This window comes from Canis lupus, chromosome 14 (genome assembly GCF_011100685.1).
Source record: "Canis lupus familiaris isolate Mischka breed German Shepherd chromosome 14, alternate assembly UU_Cfam_GSD_1.0, whole genome shotgun sequence".
Taxonomy (NCBI): Eukaryota; Metazoa; Chordata; class Mammalia; order Carnivora; family Canidae; genus Canis; species Canis lupus.
The window spans coordinates 17,634,618-17,656,727 of record NC_049235.1 but is presented as its reverse complement, the minus strand read 5'-3'; the positions used below and the strand labels follow the sequence as shown (position 1 = coordinate 17,656,727).

Here is a 22,110-nt window from a genome sequence, read left to right as displayed (position 1 = left end):
TGATATATATATATATATATATGTAAATACAATACTGAGGGGTCCTAAACACCACAGAAATAGGAAGGTTTAATATGGTCACTCAGAAAGCTTTTTCAGCCTATGTATTCCTGCAGCACAGAATAGAGATGGGAATGTGGAATGATGAGAGGAATCTGAACACTTCCATAAGTAATTCTGATAAGTAGGGTCCATTCAAGATAATGGCTCTGTGACGGAAGGATTCAGGAAGCATTAATAAGATAGTTTATGAAATTCATTCTCATCAAGAAAGGAGAGAAAATTTACTAAAAAAAAGAAGTGTGATGGTAAGAAAAAAAGGAATTCTAGCTTACTTCAGTGAGATACTTTAAGGAAATTATCTAAAATGATACCCTCAAAACATTAAAACAAACGCAAACTTATTTATAATTACATGTTCAAGGATGACAGTAACAAAGTCACTGAGAAATTTTTGACAATAATAGGTAGATTAAGATTTGAAGTACAGTCAAGGAAAAAAGATAACAAAGCAGCAAAATAGTACAATATACTGTTATAGTTAGATTGTTTTGATCTTGAGAAAATCAGAATCTGGGAAATCAGATTTGGTAAGGTAAAGACAAAACAAATGGATCACAACGTTCCAGGAAAAAAATCTAATATACATATCCCTGTTAGTTCAAGCTTTCCTGAATGAGGTAGGTCACAGTTTTCAAATATATGAAAATGAGTAACAGGAAATGACAAGAAGTTTAGACCTTTTTTTTTTTTTTTGAAATGTTTAGACCTTAAATATTCTTTTGAGTTTCAACAAATCTAGCTATTTTGCAAAAGCTGAAAATATACTAGGAATACGAGCAGTAACTACAAACTCTGTGGGGATTGATAACTTTCCTACTGCTCTAGTAGATAAGGCTATTTTATATCAGATTACTTCAATGAGAATGTAGAAAACACTTTACTATAATGAGTTTATAGACATTCTATGCTTCTTTGAAATTCTTTAAAGAGAAATGAAATCCAATTATTTGTATAGAAATTAAATACAATTAAGATTTTAAAAAAATTATTATTTCTGAAAACAATTTTATGTCTTCACTATGTAGCAGGCCAATACTCCTATGTGATGGGTTCCATTACAATTTCTATTTTAGAAGTGAGTAAACAAGTTTTAGAAAGTTTTAAAAAGTGACTTAGCCATTGTCATACAGCTGGTAAATGGCAGAGCCATGATTCAAACTTAATGCCAAGCAGAATTTCTTCGTAACCATTACAAGCCATCGTTAGCAATTTATGCAATAAGTCTTCTCTCATTCATGCAGTATTCATTTGGTAAATTTGGGGTTCTATGTTTCTATATGAGGAAATAGACAATTGGGATGAAAAAGTAGAAGCAGGAAGAGTGGTAAGGAGGCTACCAAAATCATCCAGGCAAACAGTGCCAGCTAGGATTTAAGGAGATGAATGAAAATGGAAAGAACAGGAAGATATAAGATGTAGTGCAACCTGATTCACTGATGGGGTGGAAGTGGGAATTGGGAAAAAGAGAGGAATCAAGGATGAATACTACACCTTAGCAATGAGGAAGGTGAAGATGGTATAATATTTACTAAAATGAAGAAGGAACATGTTTTATTCTTGTCTTTCTCTGGTGGGGGCTAGTTAGGAATCAAGAACTCTCTTTTGAGCATGTTCACTTTGAGACATCTAAATCGAGATATATAGTGAGCATCTGAGTATTCGAGCCTGGAGTTCAAAAGAGATGTCAGGGCTGGAGATTAATGCACAGTCCTTTACATGTAACTACCTGAAAGAGAGTGTTAATAGGAAAGAAGAAGGGGGCTCAAGACTAAGTCTTGGGGTACTCCACCATTTATTTTGGGTTGAGAAACAAAGATCAGAGAAAGAAACCAATGAAGTAGTTATGTCACAGAAGCCAAGAGAAGGAAGTGTTTAAAGAAGAAGGCTTTAATGAAAGCATCTGAATGGTTGTATAGGATGAAGACAGAGAGATGATTATTGGACAAAGACATCAGGCTGGTAACCTTTACAAGAATCATTTCAATGAAACAGAGGATATAAAATCTCCTTTAGATAGAGGGGTTGGAACTTTACTGCAGGAGACTGAGAAAAGAATGCAAGATGGGGAAGTAAAAAGTAAATACAGATAATTCTTTTGATTAGTTTTTTGGGAATGGGAATAGAGAAATAAAGTTTATTTAATTGGGCAATACTAGAAGATAAATTTCAATGTAAACAATTTTCAGAGTTTCAAGAACCTTTTATACTTTTCTGATTTTGAAGATTTACATATAATAAGAATAATTTCCTTTAAGTTTTTCACAATACACATCTTATTTATACTCAATATACAAACTACTGTAAGGCGGACAACACCAGTAAAGTTCTTACCTCTCTAGTTTGATGTTCATTGATAGGCTGGAATCGAGGTACAACCTTAAGTTGCTGTTCTAATTTCTGTATTTCCTGTTGGAATACATCTCTCTCATGTTCTCTATCAATGGCTTGCTCCTAAAGTTTAAACAACAGTAACAGAAGAAACAACATCTATTGAAGCTTTTATTTCTGCTACTTCCCTTTAGTTATACACACAGTTTTGTTTGAAGATAAAACAACTGATAACCACAGAATACCCTAAACCAAAAGGTTTACAAAGATAACATCTTTATATGGTACATAGCCTATCTGGATTCTTTAACAAAAATTTATGCATTTAAATATTATTTGAAGCACAACATTTCTAAAAACTCAAGTAATGTTCAATATAGAATGAAATAAAAATATTCACCCACAAGTGAGTTTACTTTTTCGGAACAAAAGAGGAATTTCAGTGTTAATTTAGTCATTAAAAAAAAAAAAATAAGAGGGCAGCCCCGGTGGCTCAGCGGGTTGGTGCCACCTTCAGCCCAAGGGGTGGGGGGGATCCTGGAGACCCGGGATGGAGTTCCTTGTCGGGCTGGGCTCCCTGCGTGGAGCCTGTTTCTCCCTCTGCCTGTGTCTCTGCCAACCTCTCTCTATGTCTCTAATGAATAAATGAATACAATCTTTAAAAAAAAAAAATAGGAGAACAAATTGGTTAGTAAATCAATTTCTTTCATCCTAATCTAGGTTTCATATCAAAATTATAAAATGTGTCAGAATCTGATTCTTTAATATATTAAGAGTATATCAGGGCTTAAATGAAAGCCCAAAGAGGAAAATCCATGTGAAAGTAGAGATTTAATAACATCTTGCAAGAGACTAATGACAGCATAACAACTGTTCCAGTCCCCCAGTCATTTTCAAAAGCACAGTTACTGTGTGTATTCTGTGGGTGAAAGAGTGTTGGCCAGTTAGGATCCTTGCCTGCACTGGCAGTTGATTAAAGGAACACTTGGACTAACTTCTTAACTCTTAATTTGGAAAGGCTAACTGTTAAGGGTTTATTCATAATCTGCTTGTACTGCTTTTAGCTGTGATAGGTGTATAATAAAAATCATTAGAATTTTTATTTAGAATACTTTTCAGTTAATTGGCAGAAAACACATATAGAGGAAAATGTTAGAATTTAAGGGCCTCTTCATAACTCAAAATTCACAACCTAGAGTAGCAGCAAGTAAGCATTCCACTGAAAAAAATCAATATTCAAGTTGAGAATACTTACATCTAAAAATTTTCTCATTTTTTCTAATTGCTTTTCCAGTGCCTGGTTTTGCTGTCGTAAATCCATTAGCTCAGCATTTTTTTCTTGTTCCAGCTCTATAAACCTACTGACTTGTTCCTCAACATCTATCTCTAGAGCTTTCACTTGTTTTTGAAGGTCATCGCGTACTTTTTCAGCTTGGCACTGTACTTCTAGTTTTTCCTTCATTAGTTTTTCTGTCTCCTGCAGTAATTCTGTTTACAAATATAAAAATATTCTAAGTTAAATCACAATTAAGATAGTGAAATCACCCATAACTATGCTCAAATTTTATCTTCATGATATAAGAAATTTGAGATTTCAAACTCATGGAAAAAAGGAAAATGTTCTTGTGAAAATATCAAAATAACATAAGCAAGCTAGTATCAAAAAATTATGTTGTAATACAACATACAAAAAGAATCATCCTGTCACTAAAAACAATACTTTCAAAATGCTAAAGCAGGGATCCCTGGGTGGCGCAGCGGTTTGGCGCCTGCCTTTGGCCCAGGGCGCGATCCTGGAGACCCAGGATCGAATCCCACATCAGGCTCCCGGTGCATGGAGCCTGCTTCTCCCTCTGCCTATGTCTCTGCCTCTCTCTCTCTCTCTGTGACTATCATAAATAAATAAAAATTAAAAAAAAAAATTAAAAAAAAAAAAACAAAATGCTAAAGCAAATGAACAAAAAAACCAAAAAATCCACTTTCACTACAAGGAAAAGAATAAAGTCTAATTAAATTTTTTAAGCACAGAAATAACTCACCTCAGGCAAAAATCAATTAATTCCAAACCAATAAAGTCACTTTTAAATGCATACACAATACACATGAAGATCAAATACTGTAAATTTTTAACCAAGCCAAGAGTTACAGGAAGAAAATACAACTACAATCAGAATTTCCTGTTAGTCTTTCTCCTTATTAGATCCATATTCCTGAGTTAGTCTTACATGCTCATACAATGTTTATCAAGAAAAAACTGACAAGTATGAGAGGCAGTATGGTGTAGTGCTTCAGAGCAGAGACTGTGAATTCAAATCCTAGCTCTGCCACTTATCTTCTATGTGATATTTAACATGATGTCCTCCAATTTCCTTATACATAAACTGGGGGGAGTAATAGTACTGATCTATAAGAGTTATTGTGGATCAAGCGAGTTAATATATCTAAAGAATAGTGCCTAGAATATGGTAAGCACTATATAAGTGTTAGCTATTAATATTAATAATATAAAAAGTATAAATAGCAAAGTAAAACAATTCTCTAATGAAAAAATAAAGGAAAATGACCAGAGAGTCTTTACACTAACCAGTCTGCCGACACCGTACTCAGGACTAGGAATCCATAGAAAATAGCTTTCCTTTTAAAACAGTATTGATTTAGAAGTTAATACAAGAGTAAATGAACCAGAAAGTCTCTTTACTTCACTAAATTTCATTGATCCTTTCGTTACCATCATCTTATATTTCCTGATTTAGAAAGAGCATTTTGAAGTTATAGGCTGCAAGAGTTTAAGTAAAAAATTCAAATGGTCGTAAGCTTTGTGGAAAAACAGATATAAGATGATGATCACTAAATCTGGGCTGTTAATTTCAAATAAAAATTGTTTTTGTATTTTATTGTAAGTAAAGTTTTTTGTTAAAGAGAAAAACCGTAAGTATGAAACACAACAGCAAAATTAGAGGTACGTTAGTTGGAAAAGTAGAGTATGTGATTGAAAATCCATGGGTCACCCAAATTTTGGAGTTGTAAGTTTACCACCCAAAGACTGGCCATGCAACTGTATAAACACACCTGCTCCAGGTGCTGCATCGACTGCAGCATTTACTAGTCCTATAAGAATAGAAAGAAAACACACACACAGAACAAAAATATAATTTACATGTCTATTTCCTAAAATAGGATAATACATATGTACAAATAAAAATGTCTGTAAACAGATCTTGTATGGTTTGCTGGGTCAAACAATGTTCTCAACCTAAAATCTATCTCATTTCCACTTCTAGTCATATTTATTAAGTGCTGCAGTTTGTACTTTTTTATTTGTAACATTTTGTTATTTTTTTGTACAATACTGTATTTGTACAATAGAGCGATTCTCAGCCAATGGAATGAACAAAATGCATAATTTTACTTTTAAAAAAATAATAAAATGGGATAATACATACACACAAAAGAAGTAAAAGCTGAAATCATTGGTAATATTTTCACTTGATCTTAGCCAAAAGGCCGAGAAGTGATTCCATTGGTAATATTTTGATGTCCCACTATTTCTTGAATATTTTACATGTATGATATATATACTTTGCACATTAAAAAGTCCAAATCTAAACCTGTGTTAAACAAATCTGAACACCAGAAACAACTGCACCATATTACAAAAATGTATGCTGTATTTCTAAATTGGTAAAATTCAACTGATGAAACTATACATTTATAATTCTAACTGCATGTGTAATATAAAAGTGAGAATATATGAAAAATAATTTAAAGGTCCACTGTTATAATGACTGGCTTTTTATTGCCAAAAAACTAAGATATCGTGCTTACTTTCTCATTTAAGAAAAAGATTAAAGGTTATTTATAAATTGTATCTTCTTTGAACTCCTACACAGATTAAACCAGATGTCAGCCTGCTTCTAAGAGTCACTGACCTTTTCAATCTATTCTCTACAGGCTGGAATCTCCCCCGACCTGCTTGCTACTAGTATTGGGTCAGTTTTGTTAGTTATTCAATCGAAGTAAACATTTTTACTGCCTTTCTGCTATTAGAAGAACAATCTTACAGTTTAAAAAAGACCCTCCTCATTATATGCAGCTTTCTCTTAAGGCAGAAGTTTGAGCTATTTCCTGTTAAAATCTGCGAAAGCAAAGAAGAAAAATAAACCAAACACACCAACCCTGACTCCTCATGGTCGGCTACCAAAACATTTAGCAAAGCAGGAGATGGTTTTGTAATTTTTCAGTCCCTATATGAAATACACGAATAAAGGCAATGAAACGGAAAAGAACCATCTTGAACTTTTAAAATGTTTCCTATACAAAGTCTAAAAATACATACGTTGTTCAACTGGGCCTGCCTCTGCTTTCATAGCCTCCTTCTGTCGGGACAGTAATTCTCTTTCTTCTTGGATCTGCTGTTGCTCTGCTTCCAATTCCTGTAGTCTATTACCTGCACATAACAATTCCTGCTCCAGACGATCTATTATGTCAGTTTTTTCCTGAATTTGCCTTTCAAAAAGAGTTTTTTCGTCTGCATAACCATCAATGACACCTATAAGATAAAATTAATAGGGAATGGGATTATAACTCATTTCAAATCTTACCTTTTGGTGTTCTATAAATAATAAAAGGTGTACTGTTAGCAAAACTTCATTCCAACATATTAAATATTTTGAATGAATCTGCTGATGATAGTAGCAATTATGGTACATTCAATGCAACCTTTTTCTTAACCTTTGTGCCTAAATATGAAGTTCCTTTGAACTTTGTTACTTTGCTGTGCTAATGTATCACATCATGTAGGTGTAACACACTTTGTTACACAGATATAAACAGGTTCCTGGAAAGCTTAATATAAATCAGATGTTTGTAAACCAAATCACATTTTAAATATATCAGAGAAAGCTGGTATTTTAAGTGACACTAGAAGGCCAACACCCACAACAGTATGGAGAATATAAACAGTGTTTGCTAACAGTATGGAGGCATAAAGCCTGGCATCACCACTTAATGGTGACCCTGAACAATTTATTAACATCTTGTAGCTTCAGTCTTTTCATTGCTAACTTAGGAGACTTGATGTAGAGTAGTGGGATCATGGTACTAAATCACCATCATCTATTTCTATATCTTTCTAAAAATTTTAATGGTTTCGTAATTCTATTAAATTCTTTCCAATAATTAAAAATATACACAGTTTTTAAAATTGCCTGAGAAATTCTGAAGACAAATTCCAACTACATTTCAGTGGTCACTCTAAATTATGTAATGTCCAATCTGGCAATGTCCAAATCTGGCCTGCATCAAAAAAAATCTCTATTTTTAAACTTGAAATTTTTCCACCCTCAGTTGCTAAGGGCAGGTTGCTTACCCTCAGCCTTACTGAGCTCCACAGCCAGCTGTTCCCTGGCCCTGGACTCCTCATGAAGGCGCTCTCGCAATTCTTCTTGGCACTTAAGGGACTCTGTCACTTCTTGTTTCTGTCGAAATGACTCCCGCATCAACTCTGTCTGTGTAACTTTCGCATGTTCAAGCTAAACAAGGAGGGAAAGCATACATGAAGAAAGACAAAGTGTTGGGAATGCCAAGGTCATTCCCCACTAAAGCTTACAAAAATGATTTTAAAAATAAAAAAATAAAAAATAAAGACGTACTGTTTAACTCTAGACATTTACTATTTCTAGTGCATGCTGACATTAGTAGGTGGAAAAAGTCAGTATACAAGTAGATTTAGCCACATACAACTTTCTGTAAGAGATGTATTCTAATTTTATTAAACAAAAAATGCCTCTTTTGGAAATAAACCATTTTATATAAATAGAAAGACATATAAAGTTAGTGACACAGAGGCTCTTGTATTTTCCGAAGAATTTTCTGTAATTGTAGTCTATGAAAAACTTAGTATCTTTTATATTTAACATTTATGGACTGTGGACTCCTGCTATACACTATGAGAAACTAATATATGATTAATATAGTAGCATCAATTAACAAAACTATAGTGGCACAACAAAATGAAATTATTATAAGCCACATATATAGTACTTAGTATATTAGAAAGATACTACCATGTTTTACGTTTAAAGCTTTTATTTCTGTCCATCTGTGAAACATCTATAGGACTCTATATGAATATTCAAATTTATTTTGAAAACCTGAGAATATAGAGGCATTACTCATAATTACACATACATACAGCCTCCTTAAAAGCTGTTATTGGCATGACTATATTCTTACACAATTTTTAAAAATTATAGTCAAATACATACTCAAGCCAAAGCTCTCAAAAAACAGTGATCACTGTTACCAATTCCATGAAATTATAGAGAAATGCTGTCCCTGCTTTAGTTTTCTGAACTTCTGACTACCAGCACCTGCTTATGTTTTTACTTTTAAGAGAAAGAGCACTCGAATGAGCAGGAGGTGGGGGTGGCGGGAGTTCAGTGGGGCAGAAGCAGAGGGGAAGGGAGAGAATCTTAAGTAGGCTTCACTCCCACCACACAGTGTGACATGGGGCCCCGAGATCATGACCTGAGCCGGAATCAAGAGGCAGATGCTTAAAAAACTGAGGTGTCCCTGTTTTTATTTAAACAACAACCTGAGAAAAAACTGACCTCAAATGTTTCTAATACTTAGTCCTATAACATTAACACTGTTGAAAAAAACTTTAAAAAGCAGTTACCATATATATTAATGATAGGCTCACAATGTTGTAAGAATTTGTAAAATTATATATAGTACTTAGTATATTAGAAAGATATTACCATGTTTTACGTTTAAAGTATGAATCAAAAGTAATGGTTTCTAATTTACAGTCAAATATCAATAATGTATTATTAAATCATGATTTTTAAGAGTATTTTATTCTTAAAGACTTCTGCTCTTCATATCTTAGGATTTACCACAGCAAACAGATTTTAGAGATACTAAATAAAGATTTTTAAGTCAATTTCCAAAATATCTAGTATGCGATTATTCTTGTTTTATTTAACAGGATGTGTTAAATATTATTCGCAGCTTATTACTTGGGGATAATATGAATTTGCATTTAAGACTTGGATAGCGACATAGATCTTAAATCACAAAGTATTTCCTAAAATATCCGTGATATCCTTGTTACCTCAACAAAAATAAAGCTTTATGTATATAATTTTACTTTTGACTGGCAATAATATTTTCCTTTAAATGTAGATAACTAATATACACTGATTTTTACTATAAGAAACAGAACCATAAGTATAAACTAATTTATATATAGCTACTCTTCTGAATATAGCCACAGCCTATATTTTCAAAACATATCAATTGCTTCTACATAGGTAGATCTGTAGCTTTTTTCTATACATTACAAAATAGTTGTCTGGTAAATACATGAAATTTCTAAGAGTTCAAAGCTCTTATTAAGAGGGACAGGAGGGTTTTTTTTTTCCTTTTTCAAATTTACTATACAAACACAACAAGGCATTTAGCATTTATAACAAAATACTTGATTTAGATAAGAAAATTAAGTTTCTGCATCTAATGTTCTACTTCTTGACAAGATACAAAGCAGCCTTAAAGTATATTTAAATATTTACCATAAAACCAGAAGAAATAACTCAGTTTTACAAAACAAAAAAGTTAGAAGAATCAAATACAGTAAAGTTAGCAACCAAATTTCATTTATTATAGCAAATGGCACTTTACTGAAATAAGAGACTTCCTTCAAATGTTTATCTAAATCCTCTATATTTTTTTAATTTAATTTTTTTTATTTTTTTAAAGATTTCACATATTTATTGATGTATTTAACAGAAAGAGAGAGCGAGAGCACAAACAGGGGGAATGGCAGAGGGAGAGGGAGAGGGAGAAGCAGGCTCCCCACTGAGCAGGGAGCCGGACATGGGGTTCCATCCCAGGACCTTGAGATCATGACCTGAGCTGAAGGCAAGATGCTTAGCCGACTGAACTACCCAGGCACCCTAAATACTCTTTAAAAAGCCTCTTCTAACTGGTTAAGCTATGATTTATTCCTAATACATATATCTAATATTAACAATATGAAATACACACAAATTTATATTCAGTACTTTTAAATAAAAAACTTATCATTACATTAAAAGTATAGAGTATACATTAATAACTATATCACTTTAATACAAAAGTCTCAGGAGAGGTAACAAAAAACTATTCTGAAAACCATCTGGCCTGTTAAATATTAGCTAGTGTATTATAATTAAAGCCATGAAAGTTATAAAAAGTGTTGGATAACTTGTAGCTATACTGGATAACTTGTAGTGAATCATTCACAACATACTTACATGTTAAATAAACCAGAAATGCTAACTATGCTAAATACTCAACAATGTCTATAAAATACATTTCACATAAAAGGTAGAATACAGTATTTCCTCACAGGATTGGTGGGGATATTAAAAATAAGTTCCTTTATGAGTTAACAAGAAAATTAAAATTAGAATCCATATTTTCTTTTTCCTGGTCTTGAACTACAGCCAAGATACCATATGATTTTAAACATCTCCTGACTGGCTCAATTGACTTAGCTGTTTTAAGTACTACAACACTCATTCCTTCATATATTATAATTTCATTTTTACTCAGGATTGAGATCACAAACATATAAAAGCAAGATTCTTAAGGACAAGCAAGATCTATTTAAACAGCTTGCCTGGCATGGAAAACTGTAATACTATCTCACTCTGCTTTCTGGAATAAGAAACATAGCCAAGTTGGGGCTCTGAGACCAAATTTAGCTCTTCAATACATTCAGGATAAATGAGTAGTAACACATGAAACAATAATAAAGCAGGATTCTATTCGATTTAGCCTTACTAAGGACATTTAAAGTTCATTTCTCATGATACAGTTTTTTTTTTTTTAATGATACAGGTTTTTTAACTGTATAAAAAACTGAAAGTATAAACAAAGTATAAGAAACTAGGTTTTTTATACTTACTGAATAAGGAGGGGTAGGCAGTGAAATTTTAGAAATAAGCTTTAATATGTGTCCATTTCTTTTATGAATAAAATGAAAAATAGAAGTATTAATTATTATAGAGTTATTTTCATCCAAATGTTCACATAGAGGAAAAGGATGTGGTAAAGGTACACGAGATTCAACCTCGTAAATGTCTTCATCTTGTTCTTCCAACCACGAGCCACTGAGTTTGAGAGTAGCCAAGTAGGTACCGTAAGAATCCATTCTAGTAGGTGCAGTTGCCAATTTTCCTCACTTGCTTTAACAGTTATTCTCTACATTAAAAAGTTCTTTTTAGTTTATCAAGATATACCATAGTGGTAGGAAAATGTCTTTTTAGTACCATCAAATAAGCATTAATTCATACAAATAAACAACAAAAGAAAAAAAACCCACAAATCTATTTTTAAAAAACTACATTTCCATTAGTTTTGATAAAAAAAAAAAAAAAAACAGAAAACAAAAACAAAGACAACAAAAATAAAAGCAGGCAAATACCTTCTTAACCAGAATAATTAATTAAATCCTTAAAGAATGGAAAGATGAAAATACAAGTATCTAATTAGACGAGTCATAAAACTGCTTTCAGTAGCAGATATATCTGGAAATAAGTAAGCCTTCCAAACAGAACCTGGCAGGGAAGGTCAAGGAAATCTCCATAGTAGCAGTCTTGAGAAATGTAGTTGCAACATTATTTCCGTTCTTGCTGCTTCACTCAATTCAAAAGTAAAAGCTCTTCAACTGAGCTATTCAAATAGCCTCTCATGCTGAGCCAAAGGATTCTAGTCAGTGTCCCCTGAGGAAAAGGTCAGAACAGAGGGTGTGGTTTCATGTCTTTACCTATAGGTACTGACAGGTGGAATGTGAATTAATACGCCCACAAAAAAAGCTTGCCTAACAGGATCCAAGTTCCACGTCAGAGCTTTGAGAAGGGTATTTAGACAAGTTTATAATGTTTCTAAGATAAGCTAGTATTTTTCCATCCTATTAAAAATTTGTTTTAATTTGGGGCGCCTGGGTGGCTTAGTGGTTGATGTCTGCCTTTGGCTCAGGTCATAGTTCCAGGGTCCTGGGATGGAGTTCCACATCAGGCTGCCCACAGGGAGTCTGCTTCTCCCTCCGCCTATATCTCTGCCTCTCTCTCTGGGTCTCTCATAAATAAATAAAATCTTTAAAAAAATGTTTGAATTTGAAAATGTAAAATCAAGTAGGTTTGAGTCCACATTACCAAGTAGTTCTTAAAGTATATAGAATAATCATAATTATTTCTGGAATACTTAGTATTTCCTTTTGCTAGTTCCTTAAAATAATATTCTTTTCAGCAGTCACTAGAACTAAATACAGATAGTTCAGTTATAACCTATTTCCTCATTGAATTGTTTTCAGAGTGAATGTTAAGGGAAAAAATGCTCTTTAAAAAGCTGCATTATATGTAAGATGTTTGGTAATTATACCACTTAAGGTATCCTACAAACTCTGACTAAAACTCAAAAGTGCAAGTTGCATAGAATAGTCTTCTAGTAGCTCCAGAAATGTCGGCAGCAGTGAATAAACTAGACATATAGAATTTTAAAAGATGAACTTACTTTTTTTTTTAACAGCTTACTTTTTAATATCAAAAGAGTCTCAATAGTGAGAGTTGTTTCAAATACATGAAAAAGCTTAAAAAAAAAAAAAAAAGAAAAAGCTTTCATTGTGGTGCCTTTTCTCTATCCAGTAACTAAATATCCTAAACCCATAAAACTAAAGCCTTTTATCTACTATGGAAAAACCCATACTAAATCAAGAGGGTGGTAGCAACAAAAATCCATTTTATAGCCACTTTCACTACACAAAATTGTTTATAAAGGAGCCAAACACTCAAAGCCTTCATAGTAGGTAATAAATTAGGGAAAAGTAAATAAAATTTTCTACAGAAAACCCAGAATCTACAGGTAAATGCTCTGAGGGGGAGGTGCAGCTGTCTATTTTAATACTGGATTGGACAATGACAAATTTCTGTTTATTACTTTTTTCAGTGTGAGCCCACCTGTTAGTCTGTGAAGAAGTCTTAATATCTGTACAAAATGGAGGCCTAACCCTATACTGGTTCAGCTACATCTGATTTTTCTGGATCTTCAGCAGATACAAAGTTGTCCATATCCTAGCTGCTCAGCTTTATGAACGGACAGCATCCATGCTTACCATATCATATAACTCTCAAATTACTCTTTCCTGGCTCCCTCTGGAAATTATAGTTTATTTTGATAATCTAGTATACAATTTTTCTTATTTGAAGCAAAAACAAAACTCTGAGAGTAAGAAGTATCTCTTTATATACAGAAACATTCAGGTCAAGATAAGAACTAGCTACAATGAAGAGAAAAAAAAAAACGAGGGAGGTGAAAAAGACTCAAAAAAGTAGCAGATTAAGATGATTTAGAATGAGGTAAACAGCCCTCATAACAACAGTATATGAACTGATGATGTATTATATTAATTCAGGTTCAAAAAAATGACCCTAAATTAAAATCTTGTTTACCCATTTTTGAAAGCATATTAAACTTGTTTCCATCCATTTAAGGCCAAAACTACAAGTGAGATGTATCACCTTCTAACTAGGAACATAGGTTAAGGTTAAGAAACTAATCACGGGGATACCTTGGTGGCTCAATGGTTGAGCATCTGCCTTTGGCTCAGGGTCCTGGGATCGAGTGCTGCATCAGGCTCCCCATAGGGAGCCTGCTTCTCCCTCTGCCTATGTCTCTGCCTCTCTCTCTCTCTCTGTGTCTCTTATGAATAAACAAAATCTTAAAAAAAAAAAAAGACACTAAAAATAAATAAATAAATAAATAAAAGACACTAACCACAAACCAAACAGTAAAATTAGTGAGGGAAAGCGGAATTCAAAACAGCAATAAAGACGACTTAAGATAGGGGCAAATAGCTCCCCTAATAACAGTTGTATTAACTGACAGTATATTAATTAATGTTCAGACAGACTACCCTGCATTAGAATAATACAAATTGTATTCCATTTTATTTTAGAAAGCATATTAAACTTTTCACAATCAAAAGCAGTTAAAGCAAAATGACTTCAATTTTTAGGAAGATACCCTTCTAATTATCCAGACTAGCTCATTTCCCAGGTTCCAGATAATCAAGATTTTAGTGCATATTTCGAAGGTTATTAACTTGGATTATAGAGCTGTTTCCCAAACTAAATAGCTTTACTTTAATCTTACAATGTCAAGATATTCAACCTTCTTCTCCCATAAACATTTCTCTCAAATTGTAAAACACTTTTGTTCCTCTTTTTTGGGTATTGATTTATTTACTTGTTTCTCTAGGTTATTTAATAGAGAGGCTGAATACTGGATGTAGTACTCTGACAGAGCCCTGAACAATGCTTATATATATATAAGCACACTGTGGGAAATATCTAATGGCAAAATGCATTTCAACACTTGGATTATGCTTAAAACTTAATGATAAATCTTAAACTGTTTCATCCTTTCTGAGAAAATACAGAAACACGCAGCTTAGGTTCCATTACTCTCAAAAATGATAATAAACTCATGAGAGTTATTTACAAAATCATTATTCTGTGGAAGTAAGTTCCTCATTAATTTTTCCGAGGCCTAAAGGTATCTCTTGATAGTACCTGAGTTCTGGAAAGCTTTAGTTGCTGAAAAACTACTCCCACGAACAGACTGAATTCTTTTTCTACCTGATTCAAAAATGAAGAATCTGAAACCATACTCTCAAAGATAACTTTTCTGCAGAACCACAAAGAGACTACTGAATACAGATTATGTTAAAGAGATTATCTTTCTAAGGGTGTGCAGGTGGTCTCTAAGCACTTTTCCTCATATTACAATAAAAGCTCTCCTAATCAACAGGAATCTGTAATAGTTTGAATATAAGCCTAATTTTTATGGTAGCCTCTCTGGGCAAATGTTAAATATAATTCATCAATAATAAGTGTATCATTACATGGATTTGGACATTCTATAGGGCAAATCACTTGTCAAATCAAACACATAAAGTAAAATATTTTTAATAGATATTATGAAATCAGTCTATAAGATAGATACCCTGATACTTTGTAATGAAAATGCTCACTAGTTCTTTTATTGAAGCAGAATGTATCTATAGAAACTAAAGCAAACTAAACCTTAAAATGAAGTACAAGGCTTAATCATACATCTTCTACTAAAATCACACAACATATAAATCCACACCATTAAAAAAGAAAGAACCTTGAATATTTGACATTTACTTAGACTAGGGAGACTTCAATGAACTCCTCCTCCATCTCAAACATAAGCCCACAATAATAACCTGCAATAACTGTTGGGGATTTACCCCAAAGATACAGATGCAGTGAAACGCCGGGACACCTGCACCCCGATGTTTATAGCAGCAATGGCCACGATAGCCGAACTGTGGAAGGAGCCTCGGTGTCCAACGAAAGATGAATGGATAAAGAAGATGTGGTTTATGTATACAATGGAATATTACTCAGCTATTAGAAATGACAAATACCCACCATTTGCTTCAACGTGGATAGAACTGGAGGGTATTATGCTGAGTGAAGTAAGTCAGTCGGAGAAGCACAAACATTATATGTTCTCATTCATTTGGGGAATATAAATAATAGTGAAAGGGAATATAAGGGAAGGGAGAAGAAATGTGTGGGAAATATCAGAAAGGGAGACAGAACGTAAAGACTGCTAACTCTGGGAAACGAACTAGGGGTGGTAAAAGGGGAGGAGGGCGGAGGGTGGGAGTGAATGGGTGACGGGCACTGGGGGTTATTCTGTATGTTAGTAAATTGAACACCAATAAAAAATAAATTAAAAAATTAAAAAAAAATAACCTGCAATAATCTTTTTCTCCAATCTTAAATGAGGGAAGGTCTTCCTGATTCAAATGCCACACCTCCCACCTGTATTCTAGATTCCATCCTAACCTACTTCAAGGACCTGGCCTCCAGAGAGCCCATCCCTTCTGATCTGCAATCTTCAACTTCTCTATTGCTACTCAATGTACACTATTCTAACCTTAAAAAAACCTCTCCCCTTTTCAAGCTTTTCTTTACTATCTGTAAAGAAAACAGAACTGTCTCGATTTCTCCAATTCTCTGAATTTTGAATTCTCCTCTACCAATTCCATGACACTATTTTCATCAAGGTCACTGATGACACTCAAGTTGAAATATCCAATGGACACTAAATTCTCAGCAATTATGACTTTCCATAGTAAAGACAACTTTTGGAAAATCATTCTTTATCTGGCTTTTTATGACATTATTTTCTTGACTTTTTTTTCTTCCTCATTCTTGGTATCTTCTGTAGATGTACCTACCTTTATTCTCTTTTGAATGTAAGCATTTACAAACACAAAAAATAGCTCTGTACACACTCTAAAGACCATGGCTTCAAATATCTTAAAGGGAAGACAACTTCCAATCAGTTCTACTAAAACTCTAGACTCTAGTGAATATCTTTACTTGATGCCCCTTCTATGTATTTCAAACTCAGATTATCGAAAATTGAACTCATCACTCACTTCTTTTGCATCTCCTATCTCAGTAAATGAAACACACCAAGGATTTATGCTTGGTTTCCTCTCCTCTTCCTTATCCCCTATATCTGATCAGTCACACTAATTTCTATCAAATTCAGCTTCTTAAAAGTTTTAAAATCACTTCCCTCCTGCCTTAGATTGATCTCTATCACATTTTACCTGGAATATTCTAAATGTGTCTTGTTTCCCTACATTCAGCATCTCTCCTCACCATCTTCCTACCCATCTACCTATCACACTGTTGCCTGAGGAATCTAAAACAAAAATTTGGTATTATTATTTTCTCAACAAAAATATTTCAATGACTCTCCACACTTTATAGCATGAAGTTAAAACACCTTACCTTAGCCTACATGGGACTTTGACCTGTAACCAGAGGCTATTTCTCTGCTCTTACCTTCTACCAGTTTCCCACCTTCTATCCTGGATGTTTGTAACACAAAACTATCCACTATCCTCATACACATCATACTGGTTTACACTAATATGCTACACCCTTTGACTCAAATTTTCTTCTTGACCTACTACTTAGTCTACTTGTCTTTTAAGTCTTTACTTCCTTTCTTCTCATTTTCTCTTGAATTACAGTTTCACCTCCATTACTCTATCCAACTACTCTTGTAAGGTTACAAGTGACACCCCAGATTTCAAAATCTATTCCTTAGTCTGTGTATAACATGACCAGTCAGTAGTTAACTGACAAAGTGATTCATTCCTTTCATTTTCAAAGGGCAGAAAAAGTGGCAGTTAAAGAGTACAAACTTTGAAGCCAGACAGCCTGGTTCACATTCTTATTCCACTACCTAACTTGTATATCTGGGCAAGTAATTACTCTAACTGGTTTCTATGCTTCTGCTCTAGACTTCTCCACCCCCTCAGTCTATTTTTGACACAGTGGTCCAAATAATCCTTTTGAAAAATGTAAGTTAGATCAGTTACTCAAAAATCTCTAATGATCCAAAGGTGGAAACAATCTGTATATCCTCTAAATAAATTGTGGTACATCCATACAATAAAATACTCCTCAGCTATAAAAAGGGAAACTATTAGTACATGCAACAACATTGATGAACCTTACATGCACTCTAAGACAATGAAGCCAGATCCCAAAGAATACATAATGTGTTATTTCATTTACAACAGTCTGGTAAAAGTAGAACATCCTCCAGCTATAAAAGATGGTGGATAGAAAGCAACCAGTGGTTGCCAATGGCAGGAGGTAGAAGAAGGGCTAACTACAAAAGAGCAGCACCAGGGAGTCTTGGGGGATGGAACTATTCTATGCCATGTTTGTGGTGGTAGATATGCATTCTATGCATCTGTCACAACTGATAGAACTACCCATATAAAGAGTGAAATTTACCATTTGTGAATTTTCAGAAAATGGGGACCTCAAAATGGAATAAAAGCTGTAACAAATGATTGTAACTGTATTAAAAGTGAGTAACAAAACCACATTGAAGAGGGTGAGGGAGAAGAGTTAACCTACTTTGAAAAACAGTAGTTTTGACTATATAAGGCTAAAGACAAAAAGTACTGTACATAAACATTGTACTCTAATAAATTTGTTCTTCACAGGGATATAGGCTAGCAATTGTGAAATTATTTTATGGGTATATATGGCTAAACAAACAAGTAAAAATACTGTAGATAGTGAAACCCTGGTTTCTCACTGATCGGGAACAAAGTTACAAAGGAAAAGGGGAAGGGTAGAATGAATGTTCTGGTACTGGATCAGAATTAGACGTAATGTATGAACTAACGTTTTTGCTATATATATATATATATATACACACACACATAAAGATACAGAAATAAATACATATCTGTATATATATATACCCACTATATTTTCAACAGTCTACTAATAGGACCTACGAGTCATGACTCTTTAGTAACAATGAGTTCATAGAGCATCCAGATGTTGGTTTCTAAATATCATTATCTGATAAGAGGACCCTAATTTCCTTAGAGGAATGTTAGATTCTAGGGCTAGGGCAGAAATAACACAAGATGGGTTTGGAGCCTCTGATAGTTACACTTACAATGCTCAAAAAAGCAAGCACTCTGATAGTTACACTTATAGTGCTCAAAAAAGCAAGCACTTCAAAAAGGCACAAGAGCCAACCTGAAAGAGTCCTCAATGCCAAAGCTGGAACAGAACCAATTACTATAGTACTGAATTATAACCCACTGAGAAAAATAAATAGCCATGAGTCCATATGGATCCTGATTTTATTTGTGTGTGTGTGTGTGTGTGTGTATATATATATATATATATATATATATATTAATTATATATTTTAAAGATTCTATTTATTCATGAGAGACACAGAAAGAGAGGCCGTGACATTGGCACAGGGAGAAGCAGGCTCCCTGTGGGGAGCCTGACACAGGACTCAATTCCAGGACCCCGGGATCACGACCTGAGCCAAAGGCAGACACTCAACCACTGAGCCACCCAGGTGCCCCATGGATTCTGGTTATAAATGTGAGTGAAAAACTAGCTCTTTCAGAATAATAAAAGAAGGAATGAGGAAAATAGAAAATCGCCATTAGAATACCACAGTAATAACTGTACAGACAAGATCTACCAATAAATGCTAAAGTTACTGGGTGAAAGTTTAAGGAGAAACAAGATATTTGCAGAATCTCAAAGTACCTCCTCCAAGGTATGTAATTACAAAGGTTAAAACAGTAATAGTATAGTAGAGAAACCCAGAAGATACCACAAGAAATCAAGATTAACATTACCAAAAAAAAAAAAAAAAAAAAGATTAACATCACCATTAATAAGATATGTAACATCATGTGCCTTCTGGTATGATACTGATTAGGGCACATCACTTTTGTGGTATTCTTGTAAAAAATGTGTAAGTTTCATGCAATCATAAAAAAATATCAGACAAATCCAAATTGAGGGACATTCTATAAGTTAACTAGCCAGTCCTTTCTAAGTGTCAAGGTCATAAAACACAAAGACTCAGTTACTAACTGAAAAAGAAAAGAGAGCTGAGGAAGACATGACAACGAAATGCAACTGGGACCCTGGAAAGGGAAAAGGAACTTAGTGGGAAATAGTGGCAAAATCCAAACGTTTCTATTTCAGGGTATAGTATTTTTTTTAAAGATTTTATTTATTTATTCATGAGATACACAGAGAGAAGGAGAGAGAGGCAGAGACACAACACAGGCAGAGGGAGAAGCAGGCTCCATGCAGGGAGCCCGATGTGGGACTCGATCCCGGGACTCCAGGATCGTGCCCTGGGCCAAAGGCAGGCGCTAAACAGCTCAGCCACCAGGGATCCCCAGGTTATAGTATTATACCAGTTTTACTTTCTAAGTTTTGATAATTATAATATGATTATGCAAGATGTTAGCATTAGGGGAAGGTGAATGAAACCCTTTGTACTATTTTATGACTTTTCTCTAAGTCTAAAATTATTTCAAAATATGAAGTAAAAAAAGTTGTACATGATGACTCCATCATATCTGATTAGGAATTAAATCCTAAATTCCATGTGATCTGGTTCCCAGGTACCACTCTGACCTCATCTCCCACTTTCCTCTCTCTTTGTTCCAGCCACACCGGCCTCTTTGTCAGCCACACAAAGAATAAGCACACAACCACTTCAGGGCCTTCACACTTGTTATTCCTTTGCCTAAAACATTCTTCCCCTACTTACTTATATGGCTGTCTCTCCTAATCTTACTTAGCAAATATGCTTGTCTATTACTTCATCAGAGAGGTCTTCCTTGATTTTTCTATATAACATGTCCCCTTTCCCCATCACGCTCTATCTCCCTTTATTTTTTCTTTCTAGCAGATATCACCACCTGAACACTATATGTTTATGTATTGTTGGTCACCACCACTGAACTGTTGAGCTCTACAAGAGCAAGGATTTCGACTATTTTCTTTAATGCTATACTTTGTATGTAAAACAGTAATTATTATATAGTAGGTGCTTAGTAAAATAAGATGAATGAATGATTCATCTCAAGCATCGAGTCTTCCAATAAGCTTTACTTGGACCTACCTGACTCCAAAGTATGAAATGCTACTCTCTTTCTTAGTCTTAAGGTATGCTCTGCAGAGCTACTTATCTGGACTTCTCTGTCATTGCAAGCACAAGTAGACTACTAGCAGTGTCTCTCATTTCTGCTTTAGAATTTTTTTATAACAAGTGAAAAAAATTAAGATAAAAGGGAACTATACCATTATGAAGAATCAAATAATGACACATTAAAATGAAAATGGAATACAAGTTATTTCAGAAAGGTGATTACACATTCTGTATCAATCTAATGTACTGTTAAAAATATTTATCATGTTCAAGATAATTTTAGTTATTAATGAGAATATTCTGAAGCAGTCAATGACTTTAAACATTCATCCATGGAAGAGTAGTAGGTGAACTAAATTTGGATTAAAAGAAAGTTTTACAAAGCTCCTCTTCTCATCACTTTAAAAATACACTTCAATTAAGAAATATCTGATTTTTACACCAATGGCAAAAACCACTTTAACCTTTTATATAGCAGATATTAGAACACTTCAAAATTCAGCTAGCATAATATGAACATGGTACCAATAATCTCTAGATCAGTGGTTCTCAAACTTCAGTGTAAATAAGAATCACCAAAAGGACTTTTGAAACACAGGTTGCTGGGCTCTATCATTCAGTAGGTCAGGGGTGGGGACTGAGAATTTAAATTTAGAAGTCCTCAGTGATGCTGATGCTGCTGGTTTAGAGACTGCAGTTTGAAAACCGCTTACTACTGTAGGCAAAGTTTTTGTGACCTGTTCATTGATATCTAAAATAATACAGTAAAAGCTAAATAACATATGGCTATATTAATATTTTACAAATTAAGAATAATTTGCAAATTGCTGTGGTCAGTCTCCTGCTATACATCACAACCTGGTCACACAAGCAGATGTGATAAGGTGTGATCTTGGCCTGGGAAAATGAGTGTTTCAGGAGGATCCCACACCCGAGATGCCATCTGTTGGCGGTATTAATGGATTAACGGGGGAACTTTCTCTGTAGTAGCCTATAGGAATAAGTCCAACTATGGGTCACTTCTGATTTATTTACCATTTTCCACGGTACTTGTGAAAAGACCAATATTATACAGTTGACCCTTGAACAACACAAGGGCTGGGGCAC

At 34.0% G+C, this 22,110-nt stretch overlaps 1 protein-coding gene across 8 annotated transcripts in view; it reads right to left on the bottom strand.

Moving 5' to 3' along the window:
• Positions 1 to 22,110, bottom strand: part of AKAP9 (A-kinase anchoring protein 9) — a 153,310-nt gene that overhangs the window by 40,358 nt on the left and 90,842 nt on the right. For 6 of the 8 annotated variants that reach the window (XM_038556769.1, XM_038556768.1, XM_038556774.1 and 3 more), the window contains 5 exons: positions 7,760 to 7,922; positions 6,728 to 6,940; positions 5,461 to 5,499; positions 3,647 to 3,879; positions 2,395 to 2,514 (listed from right to left, as the gene is read on the bottom strand). In XM_038556769.1, the coding sequence (XP_038412697.1) occupies positions 2,395 to 2,514; positions 3,647 to 3,879; positions 5,461 to 5,499; positions 6,728 to 6,940; positions 7,760 to 7,922 (768 nt within the window). The remainder of the gene's footprint in view (positions 1 to 2,394; positions 2,515 to 3,646; positions 3,880 to 5,460; positions 5,500 to 6,727; positions 6,941 to 7,759; positions 7,923 to 22,110) is intronic. The other 2 variants (XM_038556771.1, XM_038556772.1) reach the window with 1 other exon arrangement.